Consider the following 22,818-nt stretch of genomic DNA (forward strand, 5'->3'; position numbering starts at 1 on the left):
TCTGTCTCCTCCTTCTGGACTGTGAGACTGTTGCTGGGTAGGGACTGTCTCTATACGTTGCCGACTTGTACTTCCCAAGCGCTTAGTACAGTACTCTGCACACAGTAAGCGCTCAATAAATACGATTGAATCAAGCCTAGGAAGAGGTGATGGAAGGTACTTCTCCCCTCCACAGTCCTAGGAGGGGCAACGACTCACTCCACAGAGCCACAGAGGAGGAAGAGCATCCACCTCAAGTATAAATGAATATACAGCAAAGGAAGAGGGCTGCAAACAGACCAATATTTTTTTATGCTCTGTTGAGATTTATAATAGAAAAACCTAAATGCTACCAAAGTAATGTATATTTAGTGTGGTTTGTTTTTTTCCAAACCCCAAAACTGCTTTTATTTGGATAAAGAAACAGGCCACCTCTTCTGCAGAAGCCAAGAGTAAGGAAAAGTTCTTGTGGCATACAAGCAGCTTAACTGTGACCTGCCAATAGAAACATTGTGCATTTATACCAATAACAAACAATGAGTTGCTGGAGGCAACTGCTTTTACCATTCTGCAAGAAAAGAAACTGGCAACTCACATAATGAGCTCTGTATCCAAAGAGATCCCCCAGAGAAAGTGAAAATACCTCCCTTTAAGCACCGAATTCAAACATGTCAGATGGAGGTGTGCCAAGGGCTAAAGGGAGTTGGTGACTGTTAATTCTGACTGTCACCTCTGTTGGAAAATCTGCTTTGGGACCCATCCCTGGAGGCGTTCGAAGGGAGACCACCCCTCTGGCTTTGCCTAACTAGCTGCTAGCTGTCGCTGTTTCTTTAGAGAACTAATAGCTGCCAGCATTTTAATCAGATGTAGAGGGCAAGAGTATTGGTTGAGGGGAAAGAGTAAGGGGAAAATTTTGATTGGCGCTACATATGTATATATCTATGCACTCCATTGCATTCGAAGTCAGCTGGAAGGGAGGCAAAGGGAATGGTGAGGGACGAGCACCAGAATCCTTGCCACTGTGGAAAAACAACAGTCTAAATTTGAATTCCTCCAAGCAGCGTTGTCCAGCTATGGATCTGTGGGTCACACATGTTCCTCCAGGTCTCCGCAGGTGATCCACAATTGTTCACCCAGTCCTGGTGGCCCTCTTGGACCTTGGCTCCAAATTTCTCTCCCAATTTAGCATGGGGAAAGGTGAGGGGGAGACCCATTTCACAGCAGTCCCAGAATCCTTTTAAAATTGGGAAATGGTGGGGTGGGAGAGGAGGGGGTGGCGGTGGCAGCTTCCCCGGGTGCCACTGAGGCCAGAGAAAGTACCAAAATACATTCCTTAGAGGGAGCCCATAGACAGTGTGGAGGTGGGGCTGAAAGGATTCTGGTAATAGGAGAGCCCCACAGCACTTGTACTCTGCCATTTCCCCTATCAGTAATTTATTTCAAAGTGTGTCTCACCATGTAGACTGTAAGCTCTTTGTGGGCAGTCAGTCGTATTTATTGAGCACTTACTGTGTGCAGAGCACTATACTAAGCGCTTGGGAGAGTACAATATAACAGACACATTCTCGTGCCCACAAGGAGCTTACTCTTGTGGGGAGACAGACATTAATGTAAATTAATAAAATTGCAGATATGTACATATGTGTTGGGCTGAGGGGACAGGATGAATGAAGAGAGCAAGTCAAGGTGACACAGAAGGGAGTGGGAAAAGAGGAAAGGGAGGGCTTAGTGAGGGAAGGCCTCTTGGAGGAGCTGTGCCTTCAATAAGGCTTTGAAGGAGGGGAGAGTAATTGTGTGTCGGATATGAAGAGGGAAGTCATTCCAGGCCCGAGGCAGGACGTGGGCAAGAGGATTGTGTCTACCAACCCTATTTTCAATGTACTCTCCCAAATGCCTAAAACAGTGCTCTGAACACATTTGGCACTCAATAAGTACCATAGATTGATTGATCGAGGGAACAGGGAAAGGAAAATGGGGGCCTTCTAACCTGGAAGTACATCCTAAACAATATGGGGCAGGTTTGCTGGGCCAGTATGGGGGTTATCACTGAACTGTTGAGTAATTGTGGCTGTTTTGTGTTTTAATATTTTTGAGAGATTTCTTTTTAGAGTTTGTGATATAAAACTTTAATATCCCCCACATCTGTTAGGCTCTATTGCTTCCCCCTACCTGTAATTTATTTTAGTGTTTGCCTTCCCTGCTAGACTGTGGGCAAGAACTACTAACTCTTCAGTACTCTGCCAAGCTCTTAGTACAGTGCTCCAAACAGAGAAAGAACTCAATAAATTCTATTGATTGACTGATGTTGTAATCTTATGTTTTGAATTACTTTAGCAAAGATTAAAAACAATAGTTTGGTGATTAACATTACAGTATGTAGCAGGGAAAGGAATTTCATATTTTCCAGTGATTCTGGAATAGAGCCTAATTTATGACATTTATGTCTATAGGCGAACATATTCAGCAGCACAGCTACACTTTCAAGGATCATAACCCAGTTATTTTGGGGGGTATGCCCATAGAGAGCGATCATGCTGCTGCTTTTTGCAATTCAAGTAGCACACGGTTGACTGTGTCCTCCAATAGCTTTTCTGAGATTCTAATTAGAATCTTGCTGGCCCAGGAAGTTACCATGGTCATGTCTACCGCCCTAGCTATATCATCATCAACCACAGTCCCCTGCCCAGATTACTCTGCATGACGTTCTAAATGGTTAATTTTCTTCCTGAATAACTATAGGGTGCAGAAAGAACTGAGTATAGTTAGCACCATTTTTGCAGCCTATATGCAAAATAGAAGAGAGGAAAGAAGCATCAATCAATCAATCAATCATATTTATTGAGCACTTACTGTGTGCAGAGCACTGTACTAAGTGCTTGGAAAGTACAAGTTAGCAACATGTAGAGACAGTCCCTACCCAACAGTGGGCTCACAGTCTAGAAGGGGGAGACAGAGAACAAAACCAAACATATTAACAAAATAAAATAAATAGAATAGATATGTACAAGTAAAATAAATAAATGAATAAATAGAGTAATAAATATGTACAAACATATATACATATATACAGGTGCTGTGGGGAAGGGAAGGAGGTAAGACGGGGGATGGAGAGGAGGGCAAGGGGGAGAGGAAGGAGGGGGCTCAGTCTGGGAAGGCCTCCTGGAGGAGGTGAGCTCTCAGTAGGGCCTTGAAGGGAGGAAGAGAGCTAGCTTGGTGGATGGGCAGAGGGAGGGCATTCCAGGCCAGGGGGAAGACGTGGGCCGGGGGTTGACGGCGGGACAGGCGAGAACGAGGTACGGTGAGGAGATTAGTGGCAGAGGAGCAGAGGGTGCGGGCTGGGCTGTAGAAGGAGAGAAGGGAGGTGAGGTAGGAGGGGGCGAGGTGATGGAGAGCCTTGAAGCCGAGGGTGAGGAGTTTCTGCCTGATGCGCAGATTGATTGGTAGCCACTGGAGATTTTTGAGGAGGGGAGTAACATGACTAGAGCATTTCTGGACAAAGACAATCTGGGCAGCAGCATGAAGTATGGATCAGTTTTCCTGCTTTGAGTGGGTTCATTGTTTGGCCAAGTGCCAAGAATGTGTCTGTCTTGTAGATAACACCAGGTTTTGTTGATCTCCTTTCTTGACATTGTAACTTAATTTTACCAGTGAATGAGTGGGAAGGTGTGTAAGTCCAAACAGAGCTCTATTCATACACAGCACTGTTATTACCGCTGAAACCTCTATTTCTGCAAAGCCCCTTCTGGCTAATTTCTGCCCGGGGTTTTGAGCTGTTGGAGAATACCATAGCTTGTAATTGTTCAAGCAGATTTCTGTGAAGGCAGTTCCTTGATAACCCAGGCATGCAACAAGATGTCTAAAGAATTTGGCCCACCATGCAAATTAGCACTTTCCTAAAGAAAATTAAGCTTTAAACATAAAGAAATTTTCATCAATTTGGGCTCTCCTTCCCGTTCCCCATGGTTAGATGCTTTTGTCAAGATCTGTGTTTGTGGGGAAATCTCTTGAGTAATTGCAGGCAGATGCTTGTGTTCTCTTCACCTAATGCTATGGAAGTAGGAGGAGGCAATAGCTGATGGAGGAGAGATGACAGTGGAAAAAGCAAGCAGGGCCAGTGTTAGTGACTGATAAATTATGAGCTCAAATGCCTTATTGGTCCTATCTTCAAGTGCGCTTGCTATCTATTTAGTGTGGCTGGTAGAGTGATGGAGAAGCCAGTCATTTTTGTGTTCTCCAGTACATCCTGCTGGTTGGGTCTACAGTGCTCTGCACACAGCAGAGAAGCAAGGTGGGATGTGAGGAGGCAGCATGGTCTAGCAGAAAGAGCACAGGCCTAGGACTCAGAGGACCTGAGTTCTAATATTTTCTCCACCACTTAATACTGTGTGATCCCGGGCAAGTTGCTTTAGCATCTCTGTGTCTGTTACCTCATCTGTAAAATGGGGATTAAGACTGTGAGTGCCACTTGGGATATGGACTGTGTCTAAGCTTGTATCTACCCCAGCATGAAGTACAGTGACTGGTACATAGTAAGCATTTAACAAATACCATTAAAAAAGTAAGTGCTCAATAAATACCACGGATCAAGTGATTGTGCCTAGACAAGATTCAAGAAGCCAAATAAATGCAGTTTTTTTTTCCTTACCCCAGGCTTAACTTTCTAGCATCATCAATTAGCTGTCATCTTCCAACTTTTAACCTGAACAGGTTGACTTTTTCCTTGTCTCATTCCCGAAACAGACTCAACAGGGAAAATCCCCAGAGCCATTTGTTTAGTGTCCCTCAGCTCATTATAACCACACTTAACAAGAAGTAGCCCGTCAGCTCTGGCAGATTCATGCACTCATCTCATTTCTGTGTTTAACTGGTAGCTTCAGATAGTGAGATTCAGCTCTTCTCCCTCAAGAGAACTGATTTATTTAGCAGCTTTCACTTCTGTTTCATTATCCAGCCATAGCCAGCAATGATATTTATACATAAGACAGAGACAGCATTATGCTATAATAGAGCTTGATGGGACTTGGAGCCAAAGACCCTTCATTTTGAAACCAAAGAAAAACAAGCAGAGATTCTTCTGCCTCTCTAAGAATGGGAGACAGAGAGGTGTGTAAGCTTGCCCGATCAGAGCACATTACTAAATATTATCAGCTTGAAGCCCTTATGTGGTAATCCCAGCTCTAAACCTCAGTTCTGGAGCATTTGTGGGTTCATCACTTCAGCTCCTCCTGAGCTCCAGAACAATGGAGAATGCTGTACTTCCCAAGCCCTTAGTACAGTGTTCTGCACACAGTAAGCACTCAATAAATACGATTGAATGAATGAATGAATGATCCAAACTTTGGAGAGCGGAAACACAACACACTCAAAATAAATAGTAACACAGTGAAGTGAAAGAACAAAATACATTTTGGACGGGCAAATAGGACAGAAGAGCAGAACAAGCACATTCCACTGATTGGCATCAACGCGGTAGCTAAACTGTCTAACCTGGGAAAGTAGTCCAATGTAGCTCCCAGCTGGTATTGTTAGGGAGATGTCACAAGTTGACTGAGCTGCACAACCTGCTCAATCAGGACTGCCCCCCCACCCCTCTACCACCTGTAGGCAAATACAGACACTTTCAGAACTTTATGCTGATTAATTTATGCTGATTTATGCTTTAGTCAAGGAATTGTGGAGGATACCCCCCTCCCTTTCTATAGGGACCAACTAAAGGTGCACATGGTTCTAGCTGGAGTTTCTAGCCCCTGATAGACAGCTGATATTGTAATGACAGGATTTAAAAGGGTATTTTGAGTGACCATTGTGGGCAGAGAAAGTATCTGTTTATTGTTATATTGTGCTCTCCCAAGTGCTTAGTACAGTGCCTTGCAAACAGTAAGAACTCAACAAATACGATAGACTGAATGAATGCATTTCCTTTTGCTCCCTTCTTTCACTATAGGTGGGAAATTGGGAAATGGAGCCCATGTAGTCTGACATGTGGGGTCGGCCTACAGACCCGGGATGTCTTCTGCTCCCACCTCCTGTCAAGAGAAATGAATGAGTCTGTGGTCCTGGCCGATGAGCTGTGCCGCAAACCCAAGCCCTTCCTCATCCAAGCTTGCAATCGTTTCAACTGTCCACCTGATTGGTATCCTGCCGAATGGCAGAAGGTAAGAGCAAACTGATTTTGTGGCATGATATAACAGCTGTCAGGCAGGCATTCTTAGTGGTATTGGATGGCTGCATCGCTCCTTAATGAACTCCTTTGCAAAGTGTTTCTTCCAGGTTTTCCTGGACATTCTCAGTTGGACACTCCTTGCTTAGATGTGCACATATACACCTCATCTTTTAGCCCTATATTTGGGGGACACGCATGAGTTTGCACATAGAGGAAGGGTTGTCCCAAGGCCTGCAGCTATATGATTCATGTCTAGTTATGCAGTGTAGGGAAGTTAAAAGAATAAAATAATGTTGTTTGATTTGTCTGTATTTTGTAGTTCCAAGGACCACTCAGGTTATATGGGAAGGTTTTTTGGTAGAAAGGAAAGATCACTGGGCTGGGAGTGAACTCACCAAGAATCAAGTCCCAGCTTTGTCACAGGTCTGCTGTGTGACCTTGAGCAAGTTACTTAATCTCTCTGGCCCTCAGGTTCTTCATCTGTAAAACAGGGAAACTAGCATAAATAAATGGCTCACCCAATTTCACCATGCAAACCAGTGGATAGAATTTGGACTGAAAGTATTTTCTGAGAGCCCTAGAACCCCATATGTGCTTGGTCTCCAGGGCCTATTTCTTTCACCAGCTGGAAAGAAAGGTATTCTTTGAACTAATTATCAACATCCCTGAATAAGCTCTGTTGAGCAATGCCAGCTACAGATCATGTGATCTCAAGTCCTAAGAAAGGAACTCTGGCCAAGTCTGCACTAATCAATGGTATTTTCTGAGCACTTATTGTGCAGGGCATTGTACTAAGCACTTGGGAGAGTACAGTATACAGAGTTGGAAGACCTGTTTCCTAGTCTAGAGAAAACCCAAGGCCAGTTTTTTGTTTTGTTTTTAAAATTGCCCAGTGAATATTTCTTAATAGCCCCCCATTAGCTAGGTAATGAGAGAATAATTTACTACTCGTACATTTTGGCACAGTTCATCATCGAAAGGCTGAAGTGTATTAGATTGAGTCCATGGCAAGAAATTGGGATTTTCTTTCCCTGTAAAATCTGCACTCCTGTGGGCCAGTTGATAAGCCTAGGTGTCCACCTGATTGACAGCTGTTGCCTGAGGAGGCTCACCTCCACCCCCCATGCCCACCCGCCTTTCTGGACTCTGACGTTGACCCTGACTGTCCCCTAAGCATCAGTGGAGTAGGTGGGTGGAAAAGTCCTCAGTGCTATTTGCCAATTTGGGTGCCAATGTTGACTTCCAAATTCCTGGACAAATTGTTAGGTGAGAGTATCTAACTTCAGCTTGGCCCTAGAGGGTCAAGCAGATTTGGGTCCCCCGCAAAAGAGGCCTGATCCCATACAAGCTTGGTCAATAGGCATTCAAGAGGATAGTATAAGGAAGACAGTAGCTGTCAAATATTTCCTGGTTAATTGGTTGTTCTCGCAGTATTCTAGTTAGTTAGAGTGTTGACATTCTCCTATTCACACCTGAGCTGTTAACAACACACTTATTTCTTCAGACTTCTCACTTCTCAGCATTCCTAGCTGGAATGAAAGAACCTGGTTTGTCATTCACATGTACGTTTTCCTTTCCATTTATCATGACCCAGAAAGAAGATTTCTAATCCTTCAACACCTAGTCTATAGCCCCTTTATTTTACTTTTATTAGTACCCTACTATAGAAAGATATATTGTACACTATTTCTGTAACTGAGGGAATCAAAAACTGCATTTAAGATGTAGCAGTTGGCTGCTTTGGTGAATGCTGAGCTGTCTCTCGGCAGAAGTCACATTCAGCTGGGCACCAAGTGTTGTCACTGCAATCTGTGTTTGTTTTTCCACCTAGAAAAAGGGGCATAAATCATGTGCTTCACCATCTGTCAAATATTAATGTTACTTCCTTCATGCTCTACATTGAATTATTTTCATTGCTGAGGCCAGATATATCTGACTTTTGCGTACGCTTAGGAGCTCCAAAACACTTTTTTTTAGTAAATAGATCTTCAGCTTTCATTTTTGTTATTGGTAGACGTGTGTGTGTGTGTGTGCGTGTGTGTGTGTGTGTGTTTCTTGGTTCTTCTCCCTTCCAATTTAGTGCTTTCATTTCTCCCCCTCTGGTTTGGTACCTGCCTATCTTTTATTTCCTAAACAACATTCATTTACTTCTCTTTGTTATCCTGGATCTTTTTGCATCTCAGCCCCAATATTTCAAAGATGCTCTAGGCTGTGTGTTTTTTTTCAAATGTGAAATATTTAGGACATCAGGCTTCTTTGCAAGGGGGTCACTCAAATAAAACAATAGTAATCCAAAATCCTTTTACAGTCTACTTTGGGGATTGTGTTGAGGGGAATTGCAGGTCATCTTTCATATAACAATTTCAGAGTTCCTGCTTACCTAAGTGTTTCTTTGGAGCTCCAACAGTCAGCATTTTCATGCATCACTTGTTTGTACATCCAGCCAACCCACCTGGTCAGTCATGACTGGTTTGAGTTAGCTGGGGAGGGATGCTCCTTTTCTATGGGGTAATTATTGGAGAAAGTAATTATTAGGGTGTCCATTTCACTGCCATTCTCACTGCCATTCTCCCTCCCATCCTCCACACCTAGGTTTAAGTGAAAAGAAAAAAGAGAAAAGTGAAAATGGTAGTGAGAAATGTAACAGAAATCCCTTTAAACTTTGCTATTGTTTCACATAAAACATTATATCCATTGAGCATGCATACCTGTATTGCCTACATCTGCCTGGAGATCAAAATAATTATTTTCCATTTCCTGTGAAGCCTTTTACCAGGGTAGAGCTCAGAAAGTTTGCTCTTCAGAACAGTTATGTGAAAGAAGAGTCCCTGCTGCTTAGTTTATGGAAAGAGAAAGTTATGATGACAACTGCAAATGTTTAAGGATTATGTTTTCATTTCCTAGATTTTTTTTTTAAATTGGTCAGGATGAGACATAACCCTAAAGTTCTTGGCAGATAAATTTCTGATAGTCATCAGTGTTTGTAAAATTCTGAGTGCCTAAAATATAAATCCATAGAAGTTAGTAACTACAGTTGGAGACTATCATATTTATTTAAAATGTTCCATCCTAGGGATAAATCCATTAGGATGTTTATCTTGTTTTAAAATCTGTTTTTACAAGGAGCAATAAATATCTGCGCAAAAGAGATCAAAAGTTAAATGTCACATTAGTAAATTTTCATTTAGAGTTTTTGTTTTTCCTCTTCCTCCAGTCTGGAAATTCAGCATGGCCATTTTTAAGTTGCTTAGGATGAACAAAGCACTGTAACAATAATAATAATAATAATAATAATAATAATAATAATAATAATAGTATTTGTTAAGAGCTTACTATGTGCCAAGCACCATTCCAAGCACTGGGGGAGATAAAGGGTAATCAGGTTGTCCCACGTGGGGCTCACAGTCTTAATCCCCATTTTACAGATGAGGTAACTGAGGCACAGAGAAGTTAAGTGGCTTGCCCAAGGTCACACACCAGACAAGTGGCAGAGCCAGGATTAAAACCCATGTCCTCTGACTCCCAAGCCTATGCTCTTTCCACTGAGCCATGCTGCACTATACTTTCACTAGGTTTGCTAAAGGACCCTAATAGAAATAATGATAATGACACCATAACTGTAATAATTCCAAAACTGAGACCTCAGAAAAATCTTGAGACATGAAAAATGCAAGTTCCCAGACATAGTATAGCTTTCACATGTTTCTCTTGCTATTTAGCCATTATTTTTCTTTTTAAATTGATGCCCCACCTACCTCAACCATAGAGCGAACTAAATCTGACAGCTATTGTTTCCGTTATTTTTGAGTGGTTCTTGGTGTTGGACAGGGGTTCAAAGATGGGGCTTCTGATGCTGAGCTTCTCTCCCCATACATTGTGGCTTAAAAGACCAATGTGCAACCAGCAGTCCCTTTCTTTACGGCACATACTAAGGAATAGCATTTTCTATTTGCAGTGTGCTTACAGTGCTCTGTAAACAGTAATCGCTCAAATAAATCCCATTGATTGATGGTGCTGTTTTCAATTCTGCTTCTTCCCATAATGATGTTGCTAAAACCTCTGCTCCAAATGAATGACTCCATTTGTGATTGAATGTGCCAGGCTAGTCTACCTACTGCTGCTACCTCCTAATCCTGGTAGTAGCAGTAGTAGTAATGAAATGCACTGTACTGCAGTGTTCTCTGTCCCCAGTAGACACTCAACAAAGACCTCGGGGAGGAAATGAGTCTACCAACTGTGTTGTATTGTACTCTCCCAAGTGCTTAGTACAGTGCTCTGCACACAATGCTCAATAAATACCACTGATTGATTAATTGACCATTGCTTGATTGACAACTTTGTTCTGCAAATAAATTGATTTCAAAGGGAGGGAAGGTGTAATTGGGGAATTCCTAGTTTTCCTTCTTGTCCCATTTCCTTTCACCCTTTGCTGGGCAAATGTAAACGATAAGAATCTAAAGGCAATACACACTGCTTCCATATCCTCAGGCTCACTTCATCTCTTCCTCAGTGTTCACAGTCTTGCGGTGGTGGCATTCAGAGACGAGAAGTTCTTTGCAAACAGCGCATGGCTGATGGAAGCTTCCTGGAATTACCAGACACCTTCTGCTCTGCTTCAAGGCTGATCTCCCAGCAGGCCTGTAAGAACGAAGACTGTCCCAATGAGTGGCTTCTTTCTGAATGGACCCAGGTATGCTCGGAAGGACTGAGCTGTGCAGTCTTAAAGAGACATTCAGAAATCCCATTCCCGCATCAATTTATAACATTTTTGGACTGGGTTTTTAACGGGGCTGTAGGCCACAAGCCTTCATCTAACTGTGTTTATTAGGAAACAAAACTGTTCCTGTAGTATAAACTAGGGTAACACAAAGGGTTTCCATCTTCTACTTAGAAAAGTCAAAACCTTTCCTGTTCTCTTGGCCTAAGTTATTACTAATACAGAACATGATTTATTTGGAGGAGAAAGCCAAGAAAAACCTGTCCATGTACTATCAGTTCCATGGATTCAGAACTTCAACAGTTTCCTAGCCAGAGGTCATTTTTTTCCCACTTCCCTATATTTTGGGGTGGATTGCATTATTGCTGCCATGTAAATGATAACATCACATTATTTACCTCCACTCCCCAAGTTCTGTAGAGTTTTGCAAATGAATCATTGGCTCTACCTGCAGAGTGCCAATCAAGTGTCAGGCTGAGCAAATTTCACTTAGTCTGCCTGTGCCTTAACAACACTAAGAATATTTGACACGATAACCAGCAAATAGTAAGGGGGACTGACTGCTAAACTTAAGTTCAGTTAAAATGTGCATCTGGGGAAACAAGGTCACCCCCAGACCCTGGCTGCATATAAGTATCGTGGCCTACTCCCAGTTGATCTCTGGTTCTCAATTTCTGATTCTGGGGTTCAGGTGATGGCCAAGGAATCGCTCCTCGGCATTAGAAATGACTCCTTTTCTGAGCTGGAAGGTATGCTTTTTAGCCCACCTCCAATCTGTATTCAGAGGGGCGATGCCTGGATTCTATTTTCTGACCCTAGGAAGGGGACACATGCCCCAGACTCCCTTCTCGGGATAGAAAAACAGAAACTAGGCACCCCTCTCCTCTCTTGGAATCCACTTTCTGCTCTGGTCTCTGGGCTGGAAGGGGTTCCAAGAGAGTTTCTGTTTTCCTACCCTGAGAAGGGAATCCTGGCATGTATCCCCCTCCTTGGGTCAGAAATCCAGGTATTCCTCCCTCACCCCCCAAATACAGATTGGAGCTGCGTCTCATTTGTGACTCTGGAATGGGATCCCAAGGGAGGGGCCAGGCCCTGAATCTCTCCCTTGAGTCAGAAAATGAGACGTATTGATGCTCTGGCAGACTATTCACATCCACTGCATTGCTGATGGCCACATGCATTTAGTTATCTTGTATTTTTTGTTCCTTTGATTATGGTATTTGTTAAGCACTTACTATTGTCAGACACTGTACTAAGTGCTGAGCTAGCTCACAGCTTTAACCCCCATTTTACAGATGCCACAATTGCCACAGTTCAACACAAAAGGGCTGTAAAATTGTATTCTGCTCAATCAGCAGCTGTTTTTCTGGAGTACTAATAATAATGATAAATGTGGTATTTGTCAAGCACTTATGACATGCCAAGAACTGCACTAAACATTGAGGGAGGGACAAGATAATCAGATCAAACACAGTCTGTGCCTCAACTGGAGCTCACAGTCTAGGGGGAGGGAGAACACCATTTTACAAGTGAGGAAACTGAGGCACAGAAGTTAAGTGGTTGGCCTATGGTCACTCAGCACTTAAGTGGCAGTGCTGGGTTTAGACCCCAGGTCTCTTGACTCCCAGGCTCCTCCTCTTTCCACAAGCCACACAACTTTTTTACTTCTAGCAGTAATAACAATGGTATTTGTTAAGTGCTTACTGTGTGTCAAGTACCGTTCTAAGCGTTGGAGATGATACAAGTTAATCAGGTTGGACACATTCCCTGTCCCACATGGGGCTCAAACTGTTATCCCCATGTTACAGATGAGGTAACTGAGGCACAGAGAAGTTAAGTGACTTGCCCAAGGTCACACAGCAGGCATATGGCAGAGCGGAATTAGAATTTAGGTCCTTCTGAGTCCCAGTGCACTTCACTCCAGTGCCTGTCCTCCTGACTCTGGGGGTTTCCCCTTATCCTACCATCCCCCACTTCATCCTGCAGCAGCAGGATAGGAGGACAGGACTGGGCATTGGAAAAGTGCAAAATCCTTTCCATCCCCAGCTTGCTGCTGCCTGGATTTCCAAACAGGTTTGAAGGTAGGACTGATGGTGAATGGCTCAAGAACATTGGCCCTGTCTAAACATTTAAAGATCGACTGATGCCTGATGTTAGGTTTTCCCCGCTGCAGATTCTGGGAAAAAAGGGAAATTTTCTACAGGAAAATTATCTTCAAAAAAATACACTTTGCCTAGACAGAGACAGTCATTACCTCAAGGCAAGGGTAGTCAGGAGGACTGAACCAAGGGAATTACAGGGTATGTGATGATTGCTGGGGCCTAGTAGCTTGCTTTCTCTTGTCATTGAGAAGCAGCATGGCTCAGTGGAAAGAGCCTGGGCTTGGGAGTCAGAAATCATGGGTTCTAATCCCGGCTCCGCCACGTGTCTGCTGTGTGACTGTGGGCAAGTCACTTAACTTCTCTGAGCCTCAGTTACCTCATCTGTAAAATGGGAATTAAGACTGTGAGCCCCATGTGGGACAACCTGATCACCTTGTATCCCCCCGGTGCTTAGAACAGTGCTTCACACATAGTGAGCACTTAAATGCTGTCATCATTATTATTGATGACCAAGGCACAAGGCAGCAAGAAGCAGCGTGGCCTAGTGGAAAGAGTATGGACCCGGGAATTAGAGGACCTGGGTTCTAATCCCAGTTCTGCCCACTTGCCTGTTGTGTGACCCCGGACAAGTCATTTAACTTCTCTGTGCCTCAGTTTCCTCAACTATCAAATGGGAATTCAATACCTGTTCTTCATATTTAGCCTAACTTGTACCTATGTTTGACACATAGTAAGCACTTAACAAATACTATAATAATAATAAAAACAATTGAAAGGCAGTTAATCACCTGTACTGTAAAGTGGGAAACTGCTCCTGTAAATTGGAAAGCTGTCCTTCCAAAAATTGGGCCCCAATAGTCAAAGGGACAAATTGCTTCATTTATTTGCTTTACCCTAACAGAGTCTGTAATAAGGCCTACTGAGGGTGCTCTAGTTGAGGTTTTCCCACACTGCCAAGGAAACTCTAGTTTCCAAGGATTTATAATTTGGCTATAAAATATCCATCTGGGGCAACATCATTCCCAAGGTGCTCTGCTTCAGAGGTTCAGAGGGAATGAGTATTCCTTTCACATTTTAGGAATGATTTGGGCTTGGTTGTTTGCTGAGGGTAAAGGGAAAAAATGTGTGGTTGTGCTGGTAGCAACATTTTCAGCAGGAATCCTGCTTTTTGGAACGGCTTAATAAGTACAGATCTGTAACATTCTTGAAAGTTCAGAAAAAAGTGTGCTAGAAAGAACAAAGCTACATTTGGGTTTAGCTCCGTGTAGGACTTTTGCTCTTTGGCTTATTAAAAAGGGGGTTATTTTTTCAACTCTATGCATGGTGTCAAGTTTGGATCAGAAAAACTTGGGGGATCATTAATTGATATCTCAGAACCAGGGGTATCATAACATTTGGGAGACCCATAAAAAATAAATCCAAGCAAAAATTAAAAAAATAAACAAGTCTGCCACAGGAAGTTGGAAAGGGACGAGAGTGGTGGGGAGGTTAGAATGGTTAGAATAGAGTGAAATTCTACCAGGACAATTTTCTCTCCTTCTCCAGCCTGGCTCCTTCCTGATTGGTGGGAAACCATCATAGGAGAGGAGTAAAGGACAGGAAATACTCGCTGAAAATAATGCCTGGCTGGACCCAGGGTCACTGCAACAAAGTGCAAACTCACCCTGATTGGGACACCTCTGGCTGAGTTATTTTAAAGGTTTCATTTTCCAAAAAGCTGCTGACCACGTGCAGACTGTTCTTTGCCAAAATAATTTTAGTAGGTTTGGAGTTGGCCTCCCTGATTCATGGAAGTTCCAAAAGTTCAGGAAGAGCTAGGATATCATGGAATCAGTTCACTTGAATGGTAACCGGAGCCGTCAGAAAATATTCCTGGTGGCATCCAGAAATGCTGGATGTTGGCTCTGTCATCAGAACCGCTGCTTTTTTGGCCCTCCAGCTCAGCGAAAATGTTTCATCCTCTCTCAAGAGACTTCATTCGGCCCTGGCAAAATGATGGCTTTGATTATCCCATACGCCTTTTCCACATCTAAATATGAGGGCTAGATTTCCTGATTCAGGGACTCTTTCTGAGGAGAGAGTGAAATGTGTCTCTCTTCACATTGCATCTGAAATTGCTGCTGGGTGTCTTGTTAAGGAAAATATTTGGGGGTTTTGATTTTTTGCCACCAAAGGCCACATTCCATTTCTTTATAATGAGCCATTTATTTTTGAGGGAGTCATTACTAAGAAAACATTTAAACTGAATTTAAAATGTCATATGCTTTTGGAGGCTGCCCCATGAGAAAACAAAAAGACAGACTGAACCTATTTTCAATCTTTTTCTTTCCGAATCGCTTGCATCAAAACAGGCAGGATAGCTTGATGGCACCTCAAATACCCGTGAATTAAAAGTAACTTAAGAAAAAAAAAGAGACATCTGAAAAAAATCAGACAACAAAGATTTATAAATGAACATTTTCCTTCCCTGATTTGAATTAATTCACAGCATTTCCTTGCTGCCAGAAAGTGAAAGGTAGTGAGGTGTATTAGGGTGGGCCTAGTTAGTTGTTTCTGAAGAGCTCTATGTGGGAAAGTGTTTATCTTCTGAACAGCTCAGCAACTGCTCAAATGGGATTGTGCCACTGGAACACCTACTGGTCACAGAAGAGTTCTTCTTCTCGACACCATTCACCATTCAAACAGATTAAGATCAGATTGTGTTTCACTTCGGGCCTAAGTCCCACCCTCCATTACACGGTCAGTGCTTTCTGGCTCCTGAAGTGATCTCTTGGCATGGGTCTTCTCAAGGGTCCAATAAATCACATACTCCAAGTTTATATTGAGTTTTTCTCCTGTGACATTGTGTTCAGTGTTCAGTGACCTGTGGCGAGGGTACCCAGACCCGAAATGCCATTTGCAGGAAGATGCTGAAGAACGGCGACTCGATCATCATCAATTCCTCCTCGTGTCCGGCTTTATCCTTCTCCTCGTCGGTTCGGCCCTGCATGTTGGCAGCTTGTGCAAGTGAGTGGCCCGGAGAAGGAGGGGAGCCTGGGATTCAGTGGGCTTCAACTCCTCGGACTAGTAGCAGGGAGTGGCTGATAGGCCAGGGCACTACCAGCCAAAGTGAGGCCAAAGTTCCTTTCACCCACTCAGCTCAGAGAAGGAAAAGGAGCCTTGATCTCCAGAATGCAGGCAGAGTTCTCTTCCCTGGCAGAACGGTTTCAAGGGCTGGAGGAAAGCTCATTTGTCTGGCACATAGAGAACTGGAAGCTGGAGGTGGCATACAGCTAATGAAGTCCAATATTATCCCTCCCCCCCCCGCCCCACCCCCACCCCTTGGGGTCTTAAACCTACTCTAAACAGATTTGTTCTGTTTAATATTAATCCCCAAGGTTGTAACACTCTCCCTCTCTCCCCTGGAAGTGTTAAGACCCCGGTGCTTTGCTGGACCCAAATGGTAAATATTTAACAAGGGGAATTCTCCTTCCCTTTTGTTCTCTCCTTCTGTTTATTAAGCTAAATTCTTTGTTTAAATGCTTTTAATGAGGGGGACTGCATCTCCCTGGGGTTGCCCCCTCAACCTGAGACCTCTGAGCTTGGGTTTCTAATGCCATCAAGCCACAGCAGGGTGACAGGCGGGCTGCTCATTACACCTTGTTATTCCTTGCCTTTTTGATTGTGGAAGCTTGATGTGCTACAGCTGGGAGCCAGTTGCTCCTATAAAATATAATGGGCAGAGTGACCGCTTGGGCCAAAATGAACTGCTTGAGTTTTTCCCCTTCTGCTTTTGCCCTCCCCAGCCCCAACTAGCCCCTCTTATGACATTGCTTTGTCTGTGACCGTTATTCACAATTGTAGGGCCTGGCCGGCCAGCTCAGAAACAAAGTCCTCACATCGTGGCCCTGAGAAAAGTGTACATCCAGCTGCGGAAGCAGAAGAAGCTGCACTTCACCATTGGGGGGTTTGCTTACCTGCTGCCGAAGACCTCCATCATCCTCCGCTGCCCCACACGGAGGTTCCGCAAGCCCCTCGTCACCTGGGAGAAGGATGGGAGGCATCTCGTCAGCTCGGCTCATGTCACGGTGGCCCCTTATGGCTACCTGAAGATCCACCGCCTCAAGCCCTCAGATGAGGGCACCTATGCCTGTTTGGCAGGACCAGCCCAGGAGCAGTTTGTGGTCAAGCTCATCGGAGGTAACCGCAAGCTCCTTGCCAGACCCTCGGGGCCCAGGAGGGAGGAACAGGTCCCAGCCAGGAGAAAGGTGGGGCCGAATGAGGCCCTGCGCACCCAAGACAAGCACCAGAACTGGATCGTCTTCAACGGCAGCAAGGCCGAGAAACGGGGGCCGCAGGTGGACCCTGGGAGCCGCTACGATGACATTGTCTCACGGCTATTGGAGCAGCAGGGCTGGCCCGGGGACCTCTCTGCTTCCTGGGAGGTCCAGGACTCTACTGAGAGGAACACCTCCTCAGAAGAGGACCAAAGTCCAGAGCACCCCCTGCTTCCCTTCCCGTTCACGATTGTGACCGAGCAGAGCCGCCTGGACGACATCCTCGGGAACCTCTCTCAGCAACCAGAGGAGCTCCGGGACCTCTATGGGAAGCAGCTGGTGGCTCAGTTGGCCCAGGACATCTTCAGGAGTCACCTAGACCACCAGGGCTCCTTCCTCAAACCCGCAGAGAGGAGGACCCACCCGGTGGAATTTCTCCCTCCAAAACACGTGTCTGGGTTCAGCAGCTCCTTGAGGACCTTATCACCCCCCGCCACGGGGGAGGCAGGAAACAGCCCTCGCCGACCCCCTCGGAAACCAACCATCCTGAGGAAAATCTCTGCGGCCCAGCAGCTGTCAGCTTCTGAGGTGATCACGCACCTCGGGCAGACGGTCGCCCTCGCGAGTGGGACATTGAGTGTGCTTCTGCACTGCGAGGCGGTGGGGAATCCAAAGCCCACCATCAGCTGGGCAAGGAATGGAGAAGAAGTGCAGTTCGGAGACAGGTAAGAGCAAATACTTCCCCTTTTCCAGCAGTGTGGGTGTGCAGTGGATGAGAGGAGAGTGGTGATGTGATGCTTTCTCCCTCACCCTCCCCTTTCAGATTTTTAGGCATCTACCCCAGGGATTCTCAAACTGGGGATTAATGCGAGAGATCGAAGGGAGTTTGGGAGACTGGAGCTGAGAACTCTCAACAACTGCTTCATTTACCTGCTGGTTATAGGGAACAAGGCAAGCCAGCCTCGTCCACCAACTAGGTCCAACCCCAAGATTACCTCCCTCCCCCTCCCAAGTTGTCCATGTGATGCTATTCCTAGGGGGGAGGCAAACTATAGATTTTCTTATCCCCAAGGGCAGGAGTGATGAGGAGTTTGTAGTGTTGGAGGACAGCTCAGAAAGGATCAGAGGTGGAAAGGTTGAAGAAGCACTGGTCTTGAGCATGAACATGGGTGGTAGAAAGCCTGGACTCTGCTCCTACTTCTCCCCCTGACTGGCTGTTTGACCTGACGCAAGTCACTGAGCCTCCTCCATTTCTTTCTCCCTTGGTGAAATGGGGAAAATAATGCCTATCCTCTACCCACCTGCCAGAGGTGATGCCAATATTCATGAGAATGTCTGTTAAATGAGTTTGAACTTTGGGGGTAAGCACAACATTATTGAGATGAACCATGCAACAGCTTCTGCTCTGGGACAAAGTTTTCATGTGTGTGGTCTGACAGGCCCATCAGGGATATTTCAGAAAACATGACCTTTAATATTTAGCTTATTTCACTGCCTAAGCTCTGCTCTGTCTGCCACATGCAACTTTGTAGCTTCAGTGTGATCTGGGATAAGTTATTCAATATCACTTTTTATCTCAATTTCTCCATCTGTTTTGTAGTGATGAGAAAAGATGTTACCCATCTGTTTTCCAGAGATGTAATGGGGACTACTTAACAAATGAGGCTAAGAAAAATAGTAAAACAAGTCCATTTCAGGCCTCAAAATGTAATCTCCAGTTGCCATTGCTACGAAATATTCAGGTCTCTTTGATTGGGGGAACTGGTGTTTGAGAAGTTAGTTATGAAGATTTAAAAGGATTACAAAAGTGCTCCATCAGTGGTGTTGATGAAGGCACAGTTTCAAGGCCTGGGGTGGACTAATTTTGATATTTCAGTTGCTGGAGTCCTGAGCTACAGGGGAGCCAGTGTCTGCGTGGATCCCTTTTCTCACTCTGAGGGGGGCCTTATGGACACTTCTTCCTTCTTTTCCTCTCAACGCCTCCCTACCTCCAGCATTCTCCAGGATCAGAAGTATAAAAGTAGTGAAGGTATTTATTGAGCACCCATTGGGTGCAATGCACTGTACTAAGCACTTGGGAAGGTACAACAGAAATGTGAAACTTGTTGCCTACCACACAGAACTCACACTCAAATGGGGGAGACAAAGATATTTACATCTAGAGAGGTCATGAATAAAGTGGACATATATACATGACTGCCAAGGAGGGTGTGAAAAAGTTCCTATATTGCTGAAGGGATGGCATGGCTCAGGGTGTTGGGAAATTAATCAAGGAAAACTTGTTGGAGTTGGGATTTTAGGAGGATTTTGAACATGCAAAGAGCTGTGGTCCATCTGATGTGTGGAGGGAAGGAGAGAAACTAGAGAAACGGGGTGAGCAAGGGGGCATTTACAAATAGGGTAATTGAGAATCCCTCATAATGCCCTCAGTTTTTCCTTTTTTTCCCAGCTTTGGGTAAAAAACCAAGGGTGCTCCAACAAATACAGTAGTTCCAGGAGGCCTGTGATGGGCTTGTTCATGGTGGCCATTGTCGGAGTGCACACAGATCAATGCCAATTTATGGGAAAATGCAATTACCCCATATAGGCATATATTATCAACTAAATTCAGACTGATTATCTAGTTTGTGGATTTTCACGGTCTCTTGTTCCCTCTCCTCCTTGGCTTTTGGGCATACAATTGCTCATCACCTCTACCAGAAGAGGAGCAGAAAAAGGGAGAGAAAATAAAGTGTTTTGTCTCTTGCTCATTGATACAAAGTTTGGCTGTATTGGGGATTGAGCAGTTTATCCTGGGTTCTTGAGAACACAGCCCATGTGTTTAAAGGCAGTCGCGTTAGTGCATTCAGGAGAAGGTAGTGGACCAAGAATGTGCTGCCAATTCCTCTGAATAAGTTATGGCCCAGAGGTTAAAACAACTAAGTCTGGTCACCTGCTTCAGCTAGAGAAATGAGAAGAAATGCAGAGTCCACTCTCAAAGCTAAACTGTGTTCTCAGCATAATCATCAGGGAACAGTCAGTAAATTTTTTTTCCAGAAATGCAGTGGCCCCTCTGTTTGGGAAGCACATGTATTTTGCATGCTCCCTTTTTGCTTTCACAGCTGATTCTCTTTAGCTTCAGTGATTTCTGTAATTTACTGCTATTTACCATGCTGCTAGCCTGTAAAGAGTGTCAAGCACTGGGCACCTGAATGAAGAACTGAGCACACTGGTGAGTGAAGGGCTCCCTAACTGTAAATTGGGCAGAGGGTAATAATTAAACCCCTGCTCTACTGCATTAATTTTGCCCCCGTGCCTAACTTTCACCAAGGGACTATCTCTCCCAGTAGATCTGGAATACAAAGCATTTTACCAGTAATGAAAAAATTCCTCATAAAACTGGTCACTATGTCCCAACTATTTATTACCAAACACATGCATTCCTTCTGCTGCAGTGCTTCTCAGAAGTTGCATCACAGGAAGATTGAGCTACAGAGCCAATAAATCCCTGTTTGCGTGTTCTCTGTAATTTAGGATCCAATCAATCAATGGTATTTATTGAGCACTTACCATGTGCAGAGCACTGTGCTAAGCTCTTGGGAGAGTACAATACAACAGAGTTGGTAGGCACATTCCCTGCCCACAACAAGCTTATGGTTTGTCCAGTTTTTTGGAGTCTGATTAGAAATAAACTGGCCTGGGTCTCTCCAAGCTGGTCTGTGCCTTTGGACAGTTGGCCCTGGGATACCTGGCGGTTCAGATCATTGTTCCACATACCCAGATGTCCGGTCCAGGTTGAGATCGATCAGATTAATTTGATGAAAATGGCTCAAGATTTTAAAAAACTACTTGCAGCAAATCAAGAAATGCATCAGTTCCTCATGATTATAACAAAATGGAGACCTATAAAAAGCTGTGACAGAACATGTGAATCAAAATTTAAAACATACACAAGTCTTGAGATGCCAAACCTGAGGAGTTTCCAGAATATGCTAAATGCCACCAACTAAGGACATTTGTTCACCTCTAAAGAAGCATTATGCCCCCTTTCACACAGCTAATGAAGAGAAGGGGGAAGGGGTGGAAGAAAATGATGAAGAGGAGGAAGCCAATCCAAACCCTCAAACCAAACAAAGAGGGAATCTTACACCAAAGGCAAGAACACTACAGTGATCTTCTGAGCATCAATCAACCAATCAGTGGTATTTCAGTGATTATTGTGTGTAGAGCACTGTACTAAGCACTTCAGAGAGTACAATAGTATTGGTAAGGCATAATTCTTGCCCTCAAAGAGCTTACATTCTAGAGGGATAGACAGATATTAAATTACAGATACAGAAAGCGACAGAGTATCTGGATATGTATGTAAGTCCTGTGGGTGGAGTGAGTATCAAAGTGCTTAAGAGGTATAGACCAAAGGCACGGCAAACACAGAAGAGAGGATGAATAGAGTGGAAAAATGAAAGGTTAATCAAGGAACACTTCCAGGAGGGGATGAATAGAGTGGGAAAATGAAAGGTTAATCAGGGAAGGCTTCCAGGAGGAGTTATGATTTTCATAGGGCTTTAAAGATGGGGAAGTCTGTCAGATAGGAAAGGGAGGGAGTTCCAGGCCAGAGGGAGGATATGACAAGGGATTGATGATGAGAGAAGAGATTGAAGTACAGTAACTAGGCTGGTGGTAGAGAAGCGGGCTGGATTGTAGTGGGAGAGATTGAGCTGAAGAAGTAAAAAATACAATTAAAAAAGACACAAGGATTGATTTGAATGCTAGAGTTTGGTCACAATGAGGCCTCCAGCTTCACACCAAACCATACCCAATATCCAAAGGAAGAACAGAATTACCAACAACAGAGTCATATAATGCAGTCAGCTCCAATACTGAAGTGATGCTCACAGTAACACAGTTTCATGGAGCAGGGTGTGGGAGGAGAATGGGTGATAATAGGACCCTCAAGCAGTAGCTGTGTGGTGAACCAAAAAGGGGGCACATGCAAGCGGGAGGAGTAGAATAATGATTTAAAAACCTAGTCTTTAAAAAGCCCAGTCTTCAACAATGTGAAGTAGTGGTGGACTATTGGGAGACCTCTGTAGCAGATGGACCAGCTTGGAATCAGGAAGGAGATTACTCTCCTTGATTGAAGGCTTTACAGGGACAGCCAAAAGACATTCTCAAGAAACAGTGACCGGCAGGTCCTATATGGGGAAAATGCATCAGCACAGCAAGGAACTAACACATTGTGGAAGAGGGTGATGGGCATTGATCTTTTTGGCCACTGTCTCCCAAATGGGTGGAATCTCACCATCAGTAGCATCCCCTTTGAAAACAAAGGACACATACATACATATTTGTGGTTGAATAGAAACATGGGAAAATAGGTGTGGGCTAATTTCCTTTGTCTTTTATTTTCAGGAACATCAGAAGCATGGCTTTGCCTTTTTCAAGTCATGATTAATGGGAAATTTTTTGGAAAGTCCATGAGCACTGTTAACATTATAGGGGTCAGGCAATATGGCAGGCAGAGTCTCAGTCCTCTATGTGCCCCCAACATGTGCAGGAATAGTATATAGAGCCTGTTTTTACTGAGAGGGGAACAAGAGTTGTGCTGAGGGGAAAGGAGAA

At 44.3% G+C, this 22,818-nt stretch overlaps 1 protein-coding gene across 1 annotated transcript in view; it reads left to right on the forward strand.

Annotated features, from left to right (window-relative positions):
• Nucleotides 1-22,818, forward strand: part of ADAMTSL1 (ADAMTS like 1) — a 714,148-nt gene that overhangs the window by 628,628 nt on the left and 62,702 nt on the right. Inside the window, exons 17-20 of the mRNA XM_038769612.1 lie at nucleotides 5,924-6,134; nucleotides 10,653-10,832; nucleotides 15,814-15,967; nucleotides 16,805-17,942. Of these exons, the coding sequence (XP_038625540.1) occupies nucleotides 5,924-6,134; nucleotides 10,653-10,832; nucleotides 15,814-15,967; nucleotides 16,805-17,942 (1,683 nt within the window). The remainder of the gene's footprint in view (nucleotides 1-5,923; nucleotides 6,135-10,652; nucleotides 10,833-15,813; nucleotides 15,968-16,804; nucleotides 17,943-22,818) is intronic.

Source organism: Tachyglossus aculeatus, chromosome X4, assembly GCF_015852505.1.
Source record: "Tachyglossus aculeatus isolate mTacAcu1 chromosome X4, mTacAcu1.pri, whole genome shotgun sequence".
NCBI lineage: Eukaryota > Metazoa > Chordata > Mammalia > Monotremata > Tachyglossidae > Tachyglossus > Tachyglossus aculeatus.